The sequence below is a fragment of the Takifugu flavidus genome, chromosome 7, assembly GCF_003711565.1.
Source record: "Takifugu flavidus isolate HTHZ2018 chromosome 7, ASM371156v2, whole genome shotgun sequence".
Taxonomy (NCBI): Eukaryota; Metazoa; Chordata; class Actinopteri; order Tetraodontiformes; family Tetraodontidae; genus Takifugu; species Takifugu flavidus.
The window spans coordinates 5,448,880-5,468,069 of record NC_079526.1 but is presented as its reverse complement, the minus strand read 5'-3'; the positions used below and the strand labels follow the sequence as shown (position 1 = coordinate 5,468,069).

The 19,190-nt window shown below is 48.1% G+C and overlaps 4 protein-coding genes across 8 annotated transcripts in view; 3 read left to right on the top strand and 1 right to left on the bottom strand.

The window, feature by feature from the left end:
* The first annotated feature begins 715 nt into the window (after nt 1-715).
* arhgap45b (Rho GTPase activating protein 45b) lies at nt 716-11,761 on the top strand. Of its 3 annotated transcripts, none has more exons than XM_057039026.1 (24): nt 716-1,057; nt 1,753-1,993; nt 2,523-2,723; nt 4,979-5,113; nt 5,212-5,296; nt 5,966-6,038; nt 6,134-6,209; nt 6,833-6,964; nt 7,074-7,135; nt 7,217-7,327; nt 7,397-7,477; nt 7,555-7,722; nt 7,867-8,004; nt 8,117-8,310; nt 8,657-8,778; nt 8,954-9,040; nt 9,120-9,221; nt 9,312-9,472; nt 9,547-9,735; nt 9,814-9,951; nt 10,027-10,289; nt 10,360-10,591; nt 10,830-10,932; nt 11,024-11,761. In XM_057039026.1, the coding sequence occupies exons 1-24, from the start codon at nt 779-781 to the stop codon at nt 11,464-11,466; spliced, it is 3,816 nt and encodes a 1,271-aa protein (XP_056895006.1). In that variant the 5' UTR covers nt 716-778; the 3' UTR covers nt 11,467-11,761. The 3 variants fall into 3 exon arrangements, with proteins under 3 accessions (XP_056895006.1, XP_056895007.1, XP_056895008.1); XM_057039027.1 differs by having other exon boundaries at nt 717-1,057; nt 2,523-2,705; XM_057039028.1 differs by lacking the exon at nt 716-1,057 and adding an exon at nt 1,115-1,517.
* An 84-nt stretch (nt 11,762-11,845) lies between these two features.
* polr2eb (RNA polymerase II, I and III subunit E, b) lies at nt 11,846-13,749 on the bottom strand. Its single transcript, XM_057039156.1, has 8 exons — nt 13,513-13,749; nt 13,048-13,222; nt 12,831-12,946; nt 12,643-12,723; nt 12,484-12,542; nt 12,238-12,316; nt 12,086-12,154; nt 11,846-11,938 (listed from the first exon to the last, which is right to left on the bottom strand). Exons 1-7 carry the CDS (start codon nt 13,567-13,569, stop codon nt 12,089-12,091), a joined length of 633 nt encoding a protein of 210 aa, XP_056895136.1. The 5' UTR covers nt 13,570-13,749; the 3' UTR covers nt 11,846-11,938; nt 12,086-12,088.
* Nucleotides 13,683-16,928, top strand: gpx4a (glutathione peroxidase 4a). Of its 3 annotated transcripts, none has more exons than XM_057039157.1 (7): nt 13,683-13,899; nt 15,510-15,604; nt 15,692-15,836; nt 15,934-16,085; nt 16,193-16,217; nt 16,319-16,378; nt 16,592-16,928. In XM_057039157.1, exons 1-7 carry the CDS (start codon nt 13,807-13,809, stop codon nt 16,634-16,636), a joined length of 615 nt encoding a protein of 204 aa, XP_056895137.1. In that variant the 5' UTR covers nt 13,683-13,806; the 3' UTR covers nt 16,637-16,928. The 3 variants fall into 3 exon arrangements, with proteins under 3 accessions (XP_056895137.1, XP_056895138.1, XP_056895139.1); XM_057039158.1 differs by having other exon boundaries at nt 13,687-13,872; XM_057039159.1 differs by lacking the exon at nt 13,683-13,899 and adding an exon at nt 15,040-15,382.
* Nucleotides 16,929-17,239: 311 nt separating this feature from the next.
* Nucleotides 17,240-19,190, top strand: part of pip5k1ca (phosphatidylinositol-4-phosphate 5-kinase, type I, gamma a) — a 22,097-nt gene continuing 20,146 nt past the window's right edge. Inside the window, 1 exon segment of the mRNA XM_057039048.1 lies at nt 17,240-17,586. Coding sequence (XP_056895028.1) covers nt 17,454-17,586 — 133 coding nt within the window. The 5' untranslated portion in view covers nt 17,240-17,453.

Sequence of the window (19,190 nt, the reverse complement as noted above, 5' to 3'; positions counted from 1 at the left end):
CGTCCAGCTGTTTGTTGCTGTAGATTTTTTTCAGGAAATTAGAAATTTGACCTCAGGAAATTAGAATTTAAATGTAACCTCATATTGCAAAAGTTAAGATTACAGCTAATGAGCAATATGATTACTAGAGTTTATGTTCAAATCTGTTCCAGATTCGTCTGGAATCGCCGTGGGGCAACATTCTAGTGTTTGTTTGTTTTTTATAAATATGCTAAGTTAACAAAAACACTGTTAGTATTGTTACTATAAGGTATCGTCATGTCTGCTAATATTTCATGTTACATGAATTCATATATTTATGTATTAAAAACAATTTTCTGTAACTTTTTATTTTTATTTCTGACTTGCAACTTGCTTATAGTGACTTTAGAGAGAGAAAATTGTATTAATGTCGGTATTTAATCTATTGATCAGAGGGGCGCCGCCACCTGTGGGGGCACCTGGACACCTCCACTCCGCGCGCGCGCGCGACCCCGCGTGGTTGGCGTAAGGAGCACGTGGACGTGTTCATCAGAGACGCACGTGTGCTAATTAGCGCGGACGTCAGAGAGGCGAGTGTTTGTTTGTTTGTGCGCGTCTCGGTCGAGTTTTCCGGGCAACAAAAACTGGCTGAATTCTCAAACCTCCCGCCGAAGATAAGCGCTGCCTCCCTTCCTCCCTCCCTCCCCCGCCTCCTCCTCCTCCCCCACGGGGGGGTAACTGAGCAGATGACACCGCGTGCGCACGGGCGGTTCGCGGTGATCCGTGCGTCTGTGTGTCAGTGAGCCTGCGCGGCTCGATGTGCGACCGCGGCAGGAGGAAGACAGACAGACAGTTACCGTGGCTCCCAGTCGGCCTGGATGCCGCAGAACTCCCCCTGAGCGCCAGCGGCGGGCCACACAAGTGGCGAGTTCGAGGGTGGGTGGGGGGTCTGTACGTCAAGCTCAAGGAGGTCGGGATGGACGGGAAAGGGACCCTGAAGATGTTCACCAGGAAGAAACGGGAACTGATCAAAACGCCGTCCATGTCAAAGAAGAGTGGAACAGGAAGCCCCGGTCCACACAGCAGCACTCCGACTGTAAGTAAAAGCATCACTTCTGGTTTCTGACGCGTGCGTGCGTGCGTGCGAGTGCTTGCGTCGGATGACCTTCGCGGGGAGTTGGGCCAATTTGCAGAAGGGGCTCCGGCCAAGGGTGTGAGTGAGTGAGTGCTGGCGGACGCTCCTGACAGCAGACCAGGGTTCCGTTTGAAGCTGGGAGTGAGAAACTGCTGCTGGACAACACCCGCACTCCCGCCGCGAGTCCCGCACACGTCGGCCATCTGATGCGTGCGTGAGTGTCCAGAAAAAAGGCGATCGCACTCTCAGAAGTGGATTAGGGCTCGGGTAGAATGGGGACTCGGCTTTAGTCTGGAGGATGCTGAAACGTGGTGGGAAAAGTAGCTACAACCCTTATTCCACCACTCAGAGGGTCAAGAAGCCTGAGTGGAAGGACAGACTGGACATTCTGCCCAACAGACACAGCTTGTGGCTCAAACAGGTACGTGGGATGGCGCAGATGTTCTTATCGCTTGGCGGTTGTTCGGTAACTCTGCCTGTTACGCCACACCCGCCCGGAAGTGTTGCACAAAGATCACGACACAACAGGGGATCTTGTGAAAGACTTCAAATTGTCCAACCGTGTTGATGTTTTAGTTGAGGGCGGAGGTCACACACGCGCTCTGGCCCCACCCCAGTCCAGCCGCAGAAGCCTGAACCGCCTGTCTCTCTTCCAGCTCTCCATCCTCCCCGAGCAGCCCCGGAAAGACGCAGGTGACGCCGCCTTGTCCTCCTCGCCCGCATCGTCCTCCTCCTCCTCCTCAACGCTCACGTCGACCTCAGCCGGGTTCCACGACCCCTCGGCTTCCAGCCCTGGAACTCCCAGCCCCCAGCATGCCAAGCTGGGAGTGGGCTGCCCGTCACCTGTGGCCACTCTGAGGAGACCCACCACGCTCAGTCGTCACGCCAGTGCTGCAGGTCAGCAGACGCCTTCTGGGAGAACACACACACTTTTGTTGTGTTGTCACTAAAAGAACACAACTCTTCCTTTCACTGACCAGAATGACACAATCTAAAAAAGTAAGGGGAGCAGAACTGTCAGGGTAGATAAACAACATTTCTTGGATGCTGGGACTCTCTGATTGTAGCTCAGATATCTGCAGATGAGCAAATAAAAGCGCTGTTAAATCGCGAGCGCCCCCTGGCGGTGGACTATAATAACGAAATAAACTCCTCCCACTTTACTAATATTTTAGTGGGATTTAGGCCCAACGGAAAAGTTGTTTCTCCTTTAAATCTGGGGAATTTTTCTTCTGTTGATATAAGAAGTTTGATTTTCCAACATTTTTAATTTTAGATCTTTTAGAGAAGTTCTGCTTCCTGGTCGGAGATGATAGATTTAGCTCACTTGGACAGAACCAGAACAGCTGTGTCCTTTCCAGTGTTTCGTGCTAAGCTAATCCGAATCCTGTCCTAAGCAGAACGCTGTTTTTGCTTGATTCCGTAGGGTTGCCGCTACATTCATGGGTGTTCACCAAAGGCCATGGCAGAGGAGCGCTGACCCCCACCACTCCATCTGACAGTCCAGACAGCACAGCCATCGAAGTGGAGGACATCCCGTCCTTACTGAGGGACGTGGCACGTTTCGCAGAGGCTGTGGAGAAACTGAAGGATGTCGTCCTGGCTGAGGGTAGGCGCGGGCTAACAGGCTAACTAACTGAGGCATTTTCCAGGTCCTTTACCGGTTACAGACATGGTTCCGCTTGGCTTCAGCCTTGTTCTCTTGTTTTCAGTCTGTCGGCACGTGTCATGAACCGTTGCTCACTGCAATGGCAGGTCTGCTCTGTGTTTCTGCATTTGTAGCAAGTTAGTGAGTTTGTGGTCAGGACAATACAGTTTGGTGTCTTCTCTTCCTCTTTATGCTCCAGCTCACACTCGATCCAAAGGTTGGTGTCGCTCCGACATTAGACCTGTTTTCAGACGTCTGTGTCTCTTAGAAGGGTGAAGGGTGCAGCGCCACATGTACCAGAGCGTCCTCGTACATAAATGAATGGTTGAGTTTCCGCTCTCGAGTCAACCACACTCATAGCTGACAGGAAGTCGAGAGTCTTGTTTACTGCAGCTGAGCTGAAAATGACTGAACACCTTTTACGCCATTGGACCCAAGCTGCCGCCACTTCAGTGTGGATCTCGCCTACGAGAAAGGAAAAAAAAAAACAGACGCAGGTGCGATATTCCATCGAAGGCGAAACCACTGTGGGACCTCATTCTTTTCAATCTGTGTCTCCTTCAGACACGTCTGACAGACTCCCAGTAATTTTAGTACAGCTCATCACCACACCGTGGGGAGGGGGGGGGAACAGTCCAGATGTAGTGGAACGGTAGAGAGCAGAGATGGAGGAAAAACGCACAGTTGACAGAGAAACTCAATGAGTAGAAGTGGAAATCGTTTTGGATCAACTTCCCCATGATACATTAACTTGCCTTTCTATGTAAAAACCGCATTAATCTGCATATAAATGCACCTTATACAGTTTCTCCTCCCATATCATCCACGCCATTTCTTCTCTCCAAAGGTAAAACCTGGGTTAAAAATAGAGGCATGTTTTTCTCCTTTTTATAGGGGAAAAAAATGTTTGCTTTAATCTGCTCTCTGCCCAGAGTGAGCTTTCTAAACAGGAAGCCATGATGGATGAGCTCTGTGACAAACTTCCCCCTCTGTAAGGCTGCTGCACCACAACGGCTCTGCTCCTCCTAATTAATCACCAAAGTCACCAGCTAAATGAGTCCTTTTACATCACCTCCACCCTCCATGTGTCACCTCTGGGTCAACCTTTTTAGTCTTAATGGTTCCTGGTGAGGTGGAAAGACCTGACTGCAGCGCAGCACTTATCTTGCACAACTGCAGCGGAGACCACATCCTCCCTGGCAACGGTTGAGGACGCGCAGCTCTTTTTTCTGCCGTGACTCTGACTCACGGCAGGGTCATCTGCCCTCGGCAGAGGCTGCTGCAAAAGGTTGCGCCACAAAGGGAAATAAAAGGGGGGAGGATGTTTGTAGATGCAGCACCAGCACCATCACAAGAGGATTTAAAATGAACCATTTTCACTGGATCACAACTCGTCCTGCTGCGTCTCTCGGCACTCACGTCATCACTGATGTGATTTATGTCCCGAAAAAGCCGCTGCCCCATGTGACACATCATGTGGGTACTCTGTGGTATCTTTGCTGCTTCTCACATTTCTCTTCCATCACTCTCACCAAATGAACTGCTTGACCTACTCAAAGGACTTTTAGATGTCCAAGTCAAGGCTGATCTTCCTGTTCTTGGAGGTCCCCTGGGTGGCGTCTCTCAACAGGAAGAGACTAGTAGGTCCTATTTGATGTGGACAGCTGAAGGTCTGCAACACCATCAGCCCAGACTTGGTCCTCATGTCCGAGGGAACCAAGCAGGTGGTGCTGCTGGAGTTGACTGTCCCCTGGGAAGACAGACTGAGACTGTTGCCGTCTGTCTGGGACTCTTGGAGATCTATGGCCAGCAGTGATAACATGCCACCAAGAACACCTTGGAAGCTTCTGAAGGTTTCCCGGTGGCTCTGGTTTAGGAGTGGTGATGTGAGGTACACTTCGCTGCCTGGACACAAGGAAGGAACTGATCGGCCCGGCTGGGTCACCTGGACGAGGGTGTCTGGATGATAAGACCCTGTGGCTTCAGGTCCATCCACGGATGATGTGCTTAGGTGTTCCTCCTCCTCTTTATCTTCTCAGGACTTCCAGATCTTCAGTCTAATGAGGGTATAGGTTAGAATAATGACGGTAAACTCTGGCTCGGTCTTGTTATTGGTTGCAAGACTGTTAAAGTAAAGAGTTTAATTATATAATAGTTTGGACAATAGCTCCTTCCTCATGCGTATGGCGGCCCAGCTTCTCACCTGTCCTTCCTTTTTCCTCTCCTGTGTGAAGAGTGTCAGCGGCCCGTGGCTCACGAGTGCTTGGGGGAGGTCCTGCGGGTGCTGCGTCAGGTCATCAACACCTACCCGCTGCTCAACACGGTGGAGATCCTCACTGCTGCCGGCAAGCTCATATCTAAAGTCAAAGGTCAGCCAAAGTTGCAGAGAAGCTCATGAGATTCGATTTGAGCGGATCCTTTTCATTCAATATTAAAATGTGATAAAACCTTTTTCCAATTTTGTCAGGTTTCCACTATGAGGCGTGTAATGAAACCGATAAGATGGACTTTGAAAAAGCCATTGAGACCATCGCCGTTGCTTTTAGCAGCAAGTGAGTATCTGATACACCTTCATCACATGGCCTTGGTGTCATGTGACCCCCTGTTGCGTTGTTGTTGAAGCTAAAGACTGTGAAGAAGCAGGTGTGACTGCGCGCGTGTGTGTGTGCGCGCGCGCGCGTGTGTGACTGTTTTTGGGAATTGAAGAGAGAAGTGTAATGATGGTGACACACTTTGCATGAGGCAGAGCTGAAAACAGGAAGTGGTTTTTCTTGTACTGCATGACACAAAACCAAATTTGAAGCACATTTGTGTTTTCAGTTGCAGAATGAACAGATTGTCGCACTGTGAGAGAGAAAGATGACAAATCAAATGAGCACAGACAAACATCAGACTTTGTCTTCAACAGCAGCATTTTCAGTGGATCTTGATGGTCAGAAGTGTTGAGAAATGTGTGCGTTTTGGGTGAAGCGGAGGCGCGTAGCAGCACCAGCGTATCACATCTTAGTCTGGAGCATTTCAGGCTTCTTCCAGCTTTAGGAGGAAGTGGGTTTGCAGAGACTGTTGAGATCTGGCTGATGAGTCTGTTTCCTCATCCCCTCCACCAGTGCTCCTCTGTTCAACCCGCATTTAGAAAAATAACATTAAATATTAATTTTGTAAGATGGATTTTAAGGAAATAAATGTACTCTGCACGTGTAAACGTTTGTTTTTGTCCTCAGTGTGTCTGAGCTGCTGATGGGAGAGGTGGACAGCAGCACCCTGCTCTCCTTGCTGCCCACCGAGAAGAGTCGGGTGAGCTTCAGAACCGCTCAAAGTTCCCCTGCTAGAAATAAAAATGTTTCGTTGGATGCTGAATGACTGTAACCGCTCATCTGTGTCTCCTGTAGTCCATGGAGAACTTGTACGCTGTAACCAGCCAGAGCGGCGACGGGGGAGCCTTCAGGAGCGACCTGCAGGATATGGGTGGGCTATCAACCGAACACTTTATCCCAATCAGGGTCTCAAGCACAAACGAGAGAACTTTTTAACATTGTGGAACATTTTCTGAAGTATCTCCTTGGCAACGATTTGCTGACTGCTTCTTGTATCTGAATGACTGATTTATGATTTAGATTAGAAAAGCTGCAGCCACAGAGTCAGCTGATTAAACCATGATTGGAAACATCGACGGTTAAATGAATGAACAAATATTAATTATACAAGCGTGATTTAAAAGGAAAAAAACTGGCATCAGCCTCAATGGAGGTGACGTCAATCAAAGAGCTTGTTGGGCGGAGTCCACAGCGATGGTGGGCGGGTCCGCAACGGTTGTGGGTGTGGTCCACAGCTACAGTGGGTGGGGTATGTACCCATGATGGGCGGGGTCCACCATAATGGCGTACAGCGCCATTGCACATGCTGATGCAGTGAGTGAGTGATCCACTGGATCAGCAGGAGAACACTGAACACTGAGGCCAGCGAGGATAATCAATATGTTGGAGAGCAGCATCCCAGAGCTCCCAGTCCTCACGCCTCGGCTCCAAACACAGGCCTCTCGCAATTGACAGCTCTGTTGTCATATCAACGAACCGTGTCTCTGTGCGTAGGCCGCGTCGAGGAGGCAGACATCATCCTCCAGCGCAGCGAGGGAGGGGTGGACTCGTCTCTGCTTTATGCCAAAACCATCTCCAAATACATCAAGGACCTGATCAGCTACGTGGAGAAGAGAATGTCACTGGGTAAATGAGTGTCAGTCAGGGAAGACGGGCAGAACTTTATTATCTCCACATATTTGAATTTGCAACTCGTACGTGAGAAAACCAACAGGATTTATTTTCCTCTCTCTAGAGAATGAGTTTTCCAAAGGCCTACAAAGGTTATACCAGTCCTCCAAACACAGCATAACTCAGGTAAATCACATTGATTTCAGAGCGTAAAATTGAAAGTAAAATCAGAGTTTTAATCACATTTCTGTGGGTTTTGTGCTGCAGCCCCACATGCCCCTCTTCTCCATCTACTCTCTGGCTCTGGAACAGGACCAGGAGCAGAGCGTGGGCCTGCAGCTAGCCAACGCCACCCTGCACAACCAGACCTTCATCCAGGTAAACGTTGCTGCCGTTCTCTGTAGCGTACCTGTAATTCCACACCTGACCCGCTCGTGCTGTGCACAGCCTCTGGTTCATCGTCACAAGGAGCACGAAAAGAAACGCAAGGAGATCAAGGAGCACTGGATACGAGCTAAGAGAAAGCTGGTAAAAACTTTTATGCACGCGGGCGCCCAGAGCAACCGACAGATTTGATTAAAATCAAGCTCTTCATCTGTTTTTAGAATGAGTGTGAGGTTAATCTGCGCAAAGCCAAACAGATCTACATCGCTCGCTGTGAGGAGTACGAAAAGGCCAAAACGGCAGCGAGTCGAGCCGAGGAGGAGGGAGGAGGCTCTACAGCCAAGTCTGTGGAGAAGAAGAAGCGGCTGGAGGAAGAGGCTCGCAACAAGGTGATCACCAGTCCATTGGTTCATGAGCAACCAGTTAGCATTTTATGCTAATTGTTGTTGTCACTATAACGTTTCTTGTCATTGATTTGGGTTGATTCAGGCTGAATGTCAGGGCTTAGACTCTTCCAAATCTCTTGTGTGCAGGCAGATGAAGCGGAGGCGACCTACAAGACCTGTATTGCAGATGCCACCACGCAGCATCTGGAGCTGGAGCACACAAAGGTCACAATGCTGAGACAGCTGCAGGACCTCATCAAGCAGAGCGACCAGACCATTCGTTCGGTCAGAGCAAACGCTGTTCTGCTCAAACCACACCACACCACAGCTTCTCTGCCCCAGTGTGCAGGAGATGATAAAGCAAATCTCTCTTCCTGTCCTGCTTTTCTTCCACCAGGCCACTATCTCGTACTACCAGCTGATGCACATGCAGACTGTGGCCCTGCCCGTCCACTACCAGACTCTGTGTGAGAGCAGCAAACTGTACGACCCAGGTCAGCAGTACGCCGCTCATGTGCGAGATCTGCAGCTGCCGGAACAGCGTAACGTCCAGTATTCATTTGAGAACTACTGTGTCTCCAGTTCTTCACAGTAAGAAGCATCACTTTTTAAATTCAAATGTAGCTGAGAGCTAGAGCCTGACAGAATTGCCTGCCATGCATTTGTTAAGTTAGCTTAGCGAATAAAGCTGCTCCAGAAAATGCATGCTCAACGTGCATTATCAGATTACAGCATCCACCTACAGATCCATTAATTATGTCTGTTTGGAATAGCTGTCTAAAGCATGTAACTGGACCTCTTACTGCCATTGCAACCTTACCCATTTCCTGTGCGTTCGTTAGCATTGTCTAACAATGCCTCTCAGAAAGAAAGCTAACAGGGATGTTTCTCACAATGTTAAATCCATTCCACTAAGATGAAAAAAATAATCTTCCAGGCAGGGTCACAGACCAAGAAATGACAGTTTCAACACCGAGCAGTCCAGCCACACAGACGGTCCCGCTTCCAGCGCAGACACAACGGCAGGAGACAACAGAGAGGCGGAAATACAACGCAAACGTCAGTGATTCCTGTCCCGCTCGTATCGCCGTTGTTTCAGGAAAACAGTCTTTGAGAAAGTTGGAAGATGATGAATTTTTAAAGTTGTTTATGTCGAGTTTTTCCGCTCACAAGCTGAAATGACAATGGGCTGAAAAGACGTATAATCATACATACATCATTCTCCTTATCTCAGGAAGGGGCCACAAATCATGGGGTTCAACAGTGAGTGATGACAGCGTAGGAGGGGAAGGAGCCTTAGAGTCTCCCTCTGCCAGCACGAGTGAGTCAGATCTCAGAAACACGGAGCGGACGCATTCATTACCTACCGTTTGTTGTATTGAAACTCTTGTTCATCCCAGACGACATCACAAAAATCCCCAGGACGTCGTCTATTGGAACCGTCTCATCCAACGAGGATGCAGACGAGAAAGACGGGAACGACACCTCGTTTGAGCCCCAGAGTGAGCTTTTGAACTCTCGCCGCTAAAACGTTGCCGAATTAAAATAATTAGCACTATATTTTAAACATTATTGGGTTGTTTTCTTTTTAGATATTAACGGAATGGACGCCGATGTGGTGTCGGCCCGTCCTTTTCGTAACATCGGCCTGTCTAAAGCGGCCCAGACACACCGGCTGAGGAAACTCCGCACTCCTGCTAAGTGCCGCGAGTGCGACAGTTATGTTTACTTCCAAGGGGCCGAGTGTGAGGAGGTGGGTCCTTCATGGCAGCTGCTAGCCGGGGCCTTCCGACTGTCAGATCACCGCCATCTTCTCTGCCCTCGCAGTGCATCCTGGCCTGTCACAAGCGCTGCCTGGAGACGCTGGCCATCCAGTGCGGCCACAAGAAGCTGCAGGGTCGCCTCCAGCTGTTCGGCAGGGATTTCTCTCAGGTGGCCAGCTGTGCCAGCGACGGCATCCCATTCATCATCACCAAGTGCATCACCGAGATCGAGAGACGGGCGCTCAAGATGAAGGTGAGACGGTGGGATTGCGTTGGTGGGTTACGCTCCGGACTACGGAAGCTTTTAAAGAGACATATTGCATCCCTGCAGGGCATCTACAGGGTCAATGGGGTCAAGACCCGCGTGGAGAAGCTGTGTCAGGCGTTCGAAAACGGAAAGGAGCTGGTGGAGCTGTCTCAGTGTTCACCACATGACATCAGCAATGTCCTCAAGCTGTACCTCAGACAGGTAACGAGTGTGTTTGATAACAGAAGGTGTCCCCAGAGCAGATGTCTCATGTTGTCACTTTAACATCTCCGCCAGCTCCCGGAGCCCATCATGCCTTTCCGGCTGTACAACAGGCTGATGGGTTTGGCCAAGGAGAGTCTGCAGGTCGAAGCCGAAACGCCAGAGGGAGAGGCGTCAGAGTCGAACCAAGCAGGGGCCAGAAGACCAGAGCTGGTGGACCAGGGTCCTGACACCCACCCAGAGGCCCTGGTCCTGGTGGACAAGCTGAGGGAACTACTAAAAGACCTCCCAAAAGAAAACGTTGCCACGCTACGCTACATCGTTCGCCATCTTCGGAGGTCGGACTCTGAAAACGCTTGGATTGTTATGCTCTGAACGGATATCCTCATTTCTTCTTCTTCTCATCAGGATTGTAGAGCTGGAGGAGGACAACAAGATGAGTCCCAGTAACCTGGGGATTGTGTTTGGTCCTTCCCTGATGCGTCCCCGTCCAACCGGCGCTACAATATCCCTGTCGTCTCTGGTCGATTACCCCCACCAGGCTCGCATCATAGAGGCCTTCATCGTTTTCTATCCGTACATCTTCCATTCCAAAACCTCTCAAAGCCGACACATGAGTCGCTCGACCTCCATTCAACAGGTAAATTGCAAATTAAATTATAGCATGGTCTGAGGGCTTATTGCTACAGTGTTTTCAAGTCAAAGAGTTTTGGTTCTCTTTCTGAGCGGAGATAAAGAAACAATTTTCTACATTTAAGAGAACAGGACTTCAGCATGTCAGCCAGCCATACTGGGATAAAGACGCTTAAATGGAACATTTTGAGTAAACATGCTAACCTGACCTTCCTTCTACTCACGTTCTCCTCCTGCTGGTTCAGGGCAGTACTGCAAATGAGAAGGTGGAGCGCTCTGCTGATGGGGATGAGGAAGGAAGCGAAGAGCAGAGCACACCAGACTCTAACAAGATGGAGGAAGGATGTGGTGAGTTTTTAAGTCATGTTTGTTGAAATGGAACCTGCCATTTTCTCCTCCTCACACAAAACACCCTTCGTCTCCCACGTTTTTATCTCAGAGAGTTCTTTAGGGTCAAGCGAGCAGCTGCCTGACTCCGACTCGGAGCTGGATGAGAACGGCCAGAGGAGCGGGCACTCCCACAGCGCGGCGACGCTGGGGAGCGAGGCGAGCTTGGACGATGACCAGGCGAGCTACAGAGACAGCCTGGATCTGTCCAGTCAGGGCGTGACCCCCACAGACCCAGAACCAGAGGGAGGGCGGGACCCCGACGACACCGAGAGCGCGGAGCCCCCCATGCTGCCCAACACAGAGCCTCCAGAAGAGGAGCCGGGGGCAGAGCAGGACCTTAGCGTCTCTCTGGCCGAGCTCAACGTAAACCAGTCCAACAACAACTTCCCCAGCTCCCCCATGGTGAACCTGCTGGGGCTCCCACTGGCCCCTCTGTGTGAAAGGAAATTAGTGCTGACCAGGAGCAGGTCCAGCACACCCGAGTTTGTCTGACGTCATTCTAAAAGTGATCTGTCCAAGTGTCGGGGATCTACTTTATGTTTAAGCCCAGTTAATCCTGTAACCCACATGTTTTAATGCCGTTGTTTTTTTCATGCTTGTTGCTGTTTGACGCTTTACAAACGATCCAAAATTAGAACCTGTTTCTTTGTGTTTGGGGGGAAAAGGTGCTGCTGGTTCTATTACAGCACTTCATTTTAAAGATTATTAAGGAGTTATTAAGGATGTCTGTTGCTTGTATCGCCTTGTTATGGATGTTTGGTCTATTTTAATAAACATTTTAAGAGTTTCTCATTTCTTGACCTTGTAGATTTTTAAAGTTAAAATGAAATTGTAGAAACGGTTGATGTGAAATTGAGAAACTGCAAATAAGTAACAGGTATGATTTTTTTTTTTTATAAAATTTTATTTTTTACATTAACATAAAAAAAGTATGTAAAGTCTTCAGTTTCCATCGCTTTTCTTCCTAAACGAGGGTGTGGAAAACAAAACATGTTTAAGGTCAGTAACAGTCACGGCAAGGATGTCACAACACACGGTAAAAACTTTTAAAAGTACGTTCATAAACTTGATACCCAGAGTTGAATTTAATTTGCACCAGTGATGCACAGACCTGTCACTGCACCAGCCTGTAGGTGATGTACCTGCCGGCTGTTTCACTGGGTCTGATGATCTTCACCACCTGGAAAAAGAACAGTTTGGTCGTAATTGTGGCACAGATGGTAACAGCTAGATGAGATATCTAGTTTTATTTAGTTGTCTTACCTGTCCTCTTTTCAAGCCAAAGTATCGAGCCACAGGATCACCAGCCTGGATCCTCGGCAACTGACTTTCCTTTAATTTACTGAAGTATAAACCTTAAGGACTGATAATGCTCATTAGCCCAGCTTGTTATTTATCTATATAATAAAATCACAGTAAGTAGTAGTAGGTGCCTTATCATCAAGCAAATAGATCAACATATACATGTTTAAATTCAGAAACTTTGGTACAGTTTATGGGGAAGGATACTATCTTGCCAGAAGTTCAGTCACTTCCTCTTTTGTCATAACAATGTGCTCTGGAACAAGCTGGAAAGCATAGAAGAAAGAGGAGAAATAAAATAGAATCTTGAAACCATCCCATATTATAAAGGAAAATGGGCTATAAAAATAATGCAGGAGTACGAACCTCATGCTCTGTGATGTTAATAAGCAGCTCCTGTTGTAGAAACTGTTCCAATATATATTTGGGTGCCATGTCAACTAGGGACTGTAGGGAGACGTTTCAATTAATATGCAGCTTTCCATTACAAAGTTTATTTTCATTCAGGTGTTAGTAATATGGGTACCGTCTGGACGTGCAGGGTAGCCGTTTACCTGTTTGGCTGATGGGGTCATGCCCATCTGAACCACAATGATGGCGCGGGTGATGTTTTCCTCCTGCATTCTCTGACAGTACATCTTAATGGTCTTTATGCCCACTTTAGGCTCCTCTACAAAGGTCAAGACAAAAAGGATAAAACTGCGTAATAGTTATTTACGGGAAGATGTGAACATGTTCCAACCTAGGCAATATAGCTACATATAATCCTACCGGGAAAGAAAACGAACATCTGGTCGGTGGGGTCATCGTTGTGCGCCACCAGCACGGTGAGGTCTGTGCGTCTGGGGCGACCCTCGCTGGGCTTGTCCCCGAACTGGCTCTTAAACTCATCCAGCGTCTGATCCAATTCATCTTGTGTCACCAGGTAGCCTCTATCATGACATAGCTGGAGGAGGCAATCTGAGAGTTAGTGTGGATACAGGTGAACCACGTGGGAAAAGAAAAATAATAAGCATGACAAATCAGTGTTTACAATGTGAACTTTAAAAAGTAGAACGCAGACACGCTGCTTTCTGGGTAGCGTCTTTTGGGTTTCTAGAAAATTTCCGTTACAACTATAACATTGATAGATACTAAACGTTAGACCACCGTACACAGACAAAACATCGCTTTGATCCTCAGCGATTTAGCTACATGCTAAGCTATTAATCTAAAATATTTTAATTTCTCAGATACCTGCATTATTGTTTTGCGAATTTTCCACAACCTGTATGTTTCCTCTTCGTCATCCATAGTGCTGCGTTTTTTCACTTGCTTTCAAAAGAATTAAAATATGTATTTTAGTTGATTTAGTTCCAGCTCTCGTCTAACCATCGGCGTACGTCCACAATTACCGGCGCGCTGTGATGACGTATCACAAAGCGCCCGTAGTTCTTTTCCGACTCTCCGCACTTATGTTTCATAATAAACAGCAGGGTGGCAGCAAGTATGTAATCGTTTGGATTCAATCCGAACGATCGAGTTACCAAAATGAGGCCTCTTTTTGTTTTTTCGATATTCGTGGCTGTAGCGAGTAGCAGCATCCTCCTGGCGACGGTACTGTACTTTGTTTTCTCCAACACGGTAACGTAGCCCACCCGGTCGATACATGCATGTAAATTGGTTGTGTGATGTAACATGTTTTTCATTAATAACACCCTTTCCGCTTTTATGGGCAGTGTTCTGTTAAACTTGTTCAATTTGCTACACTTGTCCGGACGGATCAGTTACATAATAAATACATTTATTAAAATAAACATCGTTATAAACAAACAACAGTATAAAACAATGTTCATTTTTAGACTTCGGTGCACAGGAATAAAATGCAAAGGTTCCTATGAACTGATGAAAGCGAATGTTTTGCTGCAGCATCTGGAGTCAGCTGATAAACCAACTGGCGATTTAAAAGCGTGCAACACAACATAATCCTTTTAAAGCCTGGTGACTGAATGGTGGGTCATCCCTGTGAGGAACACTACTTCAAGGATGCTTTTAAGGATTTACTGCAAACTTTGCACAAGTCAAATATAAATGAAAAAATTCCAATTTTTTTTTAATTGCACTTAAATCTAAGAATTCGAACTAATGTTTCACTGATTACTAAAACCAGCACTGGATGGCCACATCTGGTATTACAACGATTTCCTGAGTAAAATTCAAGCATTGAAATGCCTTCCTATCCTTCCACTAGTGTCATTTTTTAATGTCTTTAATTGCATTAACCTGCAGAGGATCCGGACCATCACTAAGTGTAGTTAATTCTGCATTATTGACTGCAGTTTGTCAAGCTAGTTCATCTTGTTGAAGTTGATAAGTGTCTTCTAGATATGTAACCTGTCTTCTCTTCAGCACAAAGTGGTGAGCCACAGCCTGGATCCTACAGGACCTTTTAACTTATATAATTTGAGTTTTTTCTATGTTACTAATCATAGTTTGTCCTCACTTGTCAGGTTTATGGGAGTTGATTCCCAAACCGTGGCAGTGAACCCCAGACTTCACCTTTATGCTGCATAGCTCTTGAGCCCTTTGTTGTGTAACAAGTTGACTGTGGTTGAACCAGTGTTTCCAGTAAAGTCTCACTTCTTTTCTTAGGTTATGATAAGATTGATAAATAGTGATTAAGTTATTTTCCGTTTTCCGTTCTTTCTCCTAAAGTTGATCTCATTTCACAAGAAGTTCTCCTGCTGGTTTTCTCCAGCTTGCTGCCCTTTGCTCTGGCCACTCGGAGCTCAAGCTCACATGATCTAAGACTTTGCTTTCATAAGAGTTCGGCTTTGTGTTTGCGCGAGCGAGACGAACTGTGAACTGCGGGACAGCTGTGATTCTGACGTGGAGGCATTAGTCAGCAGCAGGGAGGTGCAGAGGGAGTTAATAATTGCCGTCTGTGTAATCTGGAGACGTCGGAGCGCGTGGTCCCTCAGTGAGCTGCAGTCAGACAGTCAGGACGTAGCTGAAGTTGACGGGTTGATACATTTGACTGTGGACATCCTTCAGAGGACCTCGCTGAAGGGCAGTCATGCAGCTTTTAGGGTCGGCTGTGCTTTTCTCTGTCCTGCTGCAGGCTATGGTAGGACCAAATACACGAGCAACTCTGGTTTATATGTTGGGACTCATCTGTGAAATAAGCTGATCACTTTGTTCATCTGGATGTCTGTTATCCACTAAGCGGAGACGTTTCTCTGTCCCCCCAACAGGCTGTTCCAACAGAGGACTGGCAGACAGCTACGTCCATTTATAATTTCTCAGCAGTTGATATCGACGGCAATGTGGTTTCCCTTGAGAAATACAGGTGACCTCATCTGGGAGATGATGTGCTGCTAAATGCCCGAGGACGCCAAGCGTTGTGACATAATGTCTGTTTTTGTTGCGTCTTCAGAGGGGACGTTGTCATCATCACCAACGTGGCCTCGAAATGAGGAAAAACCCCAGTAAACTACTCTCAGTTTGCGGAGATGCACGCCAAGTACGCTGAGAGAGGTTTACGCATCCTTGCCTTCCCTTCTAACCAGTTCGGAAACCAGGTAAGTAAAATAAAAATGAGCATGAACTTATCTATAAGCCTCTCTGGGGTGTGGATAACGCCGACCTTTAATGTCCTGGACCGGTTTCTCCTTGTAGGAGCCAGGCACCGAAGCTCAGATCAAGCAGTTTGCTCAGTCTTACAATGCTCAGTTTGACCTGTTCAGTAAGATTGAGGTGAACGGGCCTGACGCTCACCCGTTGTGGAAGTGGCTCAAAGAGCAGCCTAACGGAAGCGGCTTCATGGGAAAGTAAGTGTGACCTACAAAGAGAGGGGGCAGCATTCATGGCTTTTACACTAAATGCTATGATTATTACCTAGTGTTTCCTGACCTGGTTTTTATTTTCTTTCCTGCAGTAGCATCAAGTGGAATTTCACTAAGGTATATATTTCTATGGTTTAATGTCAAAAGTTCAATGGTGAATTTATTCCAAATGAGACCAAGTGCTGTTTCACTCAAACCTTTATCCTATTAATCTGTAGTTTTTGATCGACCGAGAGGGTCAGGTGGTGAAGAGATACGGACCTCTGGATGATCCAAGCGTAAGTATAATCTCTGTTGGACAAGATAAACATATCTATATATATTCCATGCATGCTGTAAAATAAGTGCAATGGTATGAAGAACAGATAATTTAAGGGCTGTGAGACCACAGCCAGTAATTCTCATGGTATGAAAATTATATACTGAAGCCATAACTGTTGATAATGTTTATAAATGACAGGTGATATCTTCTACTTTTTCTGTCTTCTCAGGTGGTGGAGAATGATCTTCCTCAGTATTTAAGCAACAGCTCATGACTCACTTACTGATACTCGCCGTACTGGCGTACTCCTATCTCCTTTGTCTGCCTCCTGGAGGACCAGTGGATGTAGATCTGGTGCAGCCCAGACCAGTGACGGTCTGCTCATAAACCCATTTGATGGACAGAGCAGACCTGATGAAACCAGCGTGCAAAATTCCTGGGTCAACCAAGCTCCCATTCCCCCGGTTTTCTGTGGAGAAGGACAAAGACTTCCTCGATGTAGCAGTTTGCACATACTAATGTGTCTCATTATGTCCACAATAAAAGTGCCAGTATTGCAGATCTGAGTTTGTCTGTGGCTTTCATTTCTTTTCTCACAAGTTTGTGCACCTTGGATTCACACAAAATAGGTCGATTTTCTGATATCCTTTTGCATTGAGGTACATTTTGCGATTTTCTAAATTTTCCCTGTAGTTACCTCAAACAAGCTAAGGTGACCTCGATGTTTACAAAGAGCCGAATAACAGTACAAATCTCTCACTCTGACGCAAGTCTCACCGAACCGAACGTCAGGTGAAGCGCCAGCTCCTGCCTGCAGTTCCCCCGACATCCCACAGGCGGCGCCACATCGCTCACTACATAACCAGGCAGGAGCAGCAGCGCGCGGGCAGCGAGTGCGGTTCCGTCGACCTGAGAGGAGCGGAGGGAAGACCGCACCGATGAAGCCGCCGTCTCGGACAACTACCGCCTTCGTTTGAGCACTCCTGCGTATCAAACGACGCTCAACTCCCGCCGATATCGCGCCGTCGTTGACGGTCTTTTATTCGGTTGGAGAGGGGGGGTTCGTCCCTGTTTTTCCTCCGGGAGACTGAATGGAAGCAGCAGCCGAGGGAGCGGTCGGGCTGTCGGAGGCCAGGGACGGGAGCCCGCTCTCCGATGCCGCAGCATCCGATGATGGAGATACGGTCATCGGAGACAGCTACGGGATGGACGCCGCAGACACGGGTAGATCAACCCTCTTTTGCCGTACGCCTGCCGGTTGTAGGGGTGTTTATGTCTCCCACCCTGAAATCCATGTCAATTCACCGCCACTGCTGCCACCAGAAAGTCCCGAATCATCTTTGCTAGCGCGGGGCTGGTAAGCTAGGCTATGAGCTAATTCCACCGCTTTGGTGATGCGAACAGGTAAAGCTCCACAGTGCCGTAACTATGGGATGGTGAGTCGTGACCAGTCAGTGTAAAAAGATGGAGAGCAACAGTAGTAGAATGTCGGATTTTCTGACCGTAGGAGTGAGGTGGAGCTGTGATTTCTACACTTTCCCCAGGACCCCCCCAGCATCAGGCGCAGAGAATGCATCACCCTTATGATAGATCTCAAATGTCACCCAGAACAAACACATAAACCACCTCCTTGGGCGACCCATTTGTATCACCTTAAAGAAGACCTAAATTAGTAATATAACAAAAGCAATTTATCTTGTCATTCGAAAATACAGCAACCATAAAAATCCCACTACTGCTCCCCCCGGTGTGTCCAAAATACCCCAATATTAAACAGTTTACATTTGAGGAACGTGTGTACGTTTGTGATTTGTGAGGAATTCCAACCCTGCTGTGCTGATTTGCTGCATCATGTCTGTAAAAGTCATTAATGACTGTATGCCCGCAGTCATTAATGCTGCATTCACGTGTCATAACTGTGGTTTGTTTGTTTGTTTGTTTGTTTGTTTTGGCCACGGCCGATCCGAGGAACGCTGATAAAAGCTCGGCGGATCCAAAGAGCCGTCTGGTGAAAGCTGCTCAATGAGTTTAACACGTTGACGTGGAACAAAAAAAAAAAAAACACTGCCAAAAATGGACACGGAGCGCCTTTGGCTGCAGATGCTCTTTTCTAGCGTGACTTGTGCCTCGTGTCTCGTGTCCCTCCCCCCCAAACGTGCACCTGCTCAGGGAACCTCCATGTGCCGGAGGACGAAGGGGAAGAGAGTTGGGGTTTCGAGATGGTTTCTGTTGCCAGAGCTTTGATTTGTGCTCCTCCTCTCTGCCTCAGTGTTTTTCCACGTTAGCAGCAGGTTGGACGGGTTGGACAGGTGAGGACGGGGTCAGTAGAAGCGGACGGAGACGGGCGGCGGGTCTCTGCAGCTGCTGGGCTTTCCTTCTCCTCCCTCACAGCTTGTCACAGTGCGAGCTGGGCTAATGACGGGTCTCACGTGCGTAATTACGGGCCGTGGCGTGCCGCCTCCTGGGTGTCACCACTGGCTGGTAAACAGCTGCCACGAGCGCTGGGTCCGGCCGAAGGCTGCCCGTCCCCCAGCAAACGTCTCCTTTGTCCTTGCCGTCAGCTCGGCAGCGCAGACCCGGCTTATCTTCCCCGTGCAGTCACGCTCGGCCCCGCTCACCTTCATCCTCTGCCTCTCGGGGTGATTCCCAAGGCTGGCCCCCCCCCCCCGTCTGTCTCTTCCGTGCCTCCCTCTGCTCAAAGCTTCTTGGAAGTGCTGACAGGCACAAACAGTGGTTGGCTTCTGGAATTTCTCATTTTCCTCTCCTCCTCCTCCTCCTCTTCCTCCTCCTCCTCCTCCTCCTCCTCCTCATCCTCCTCATCCTCCTCC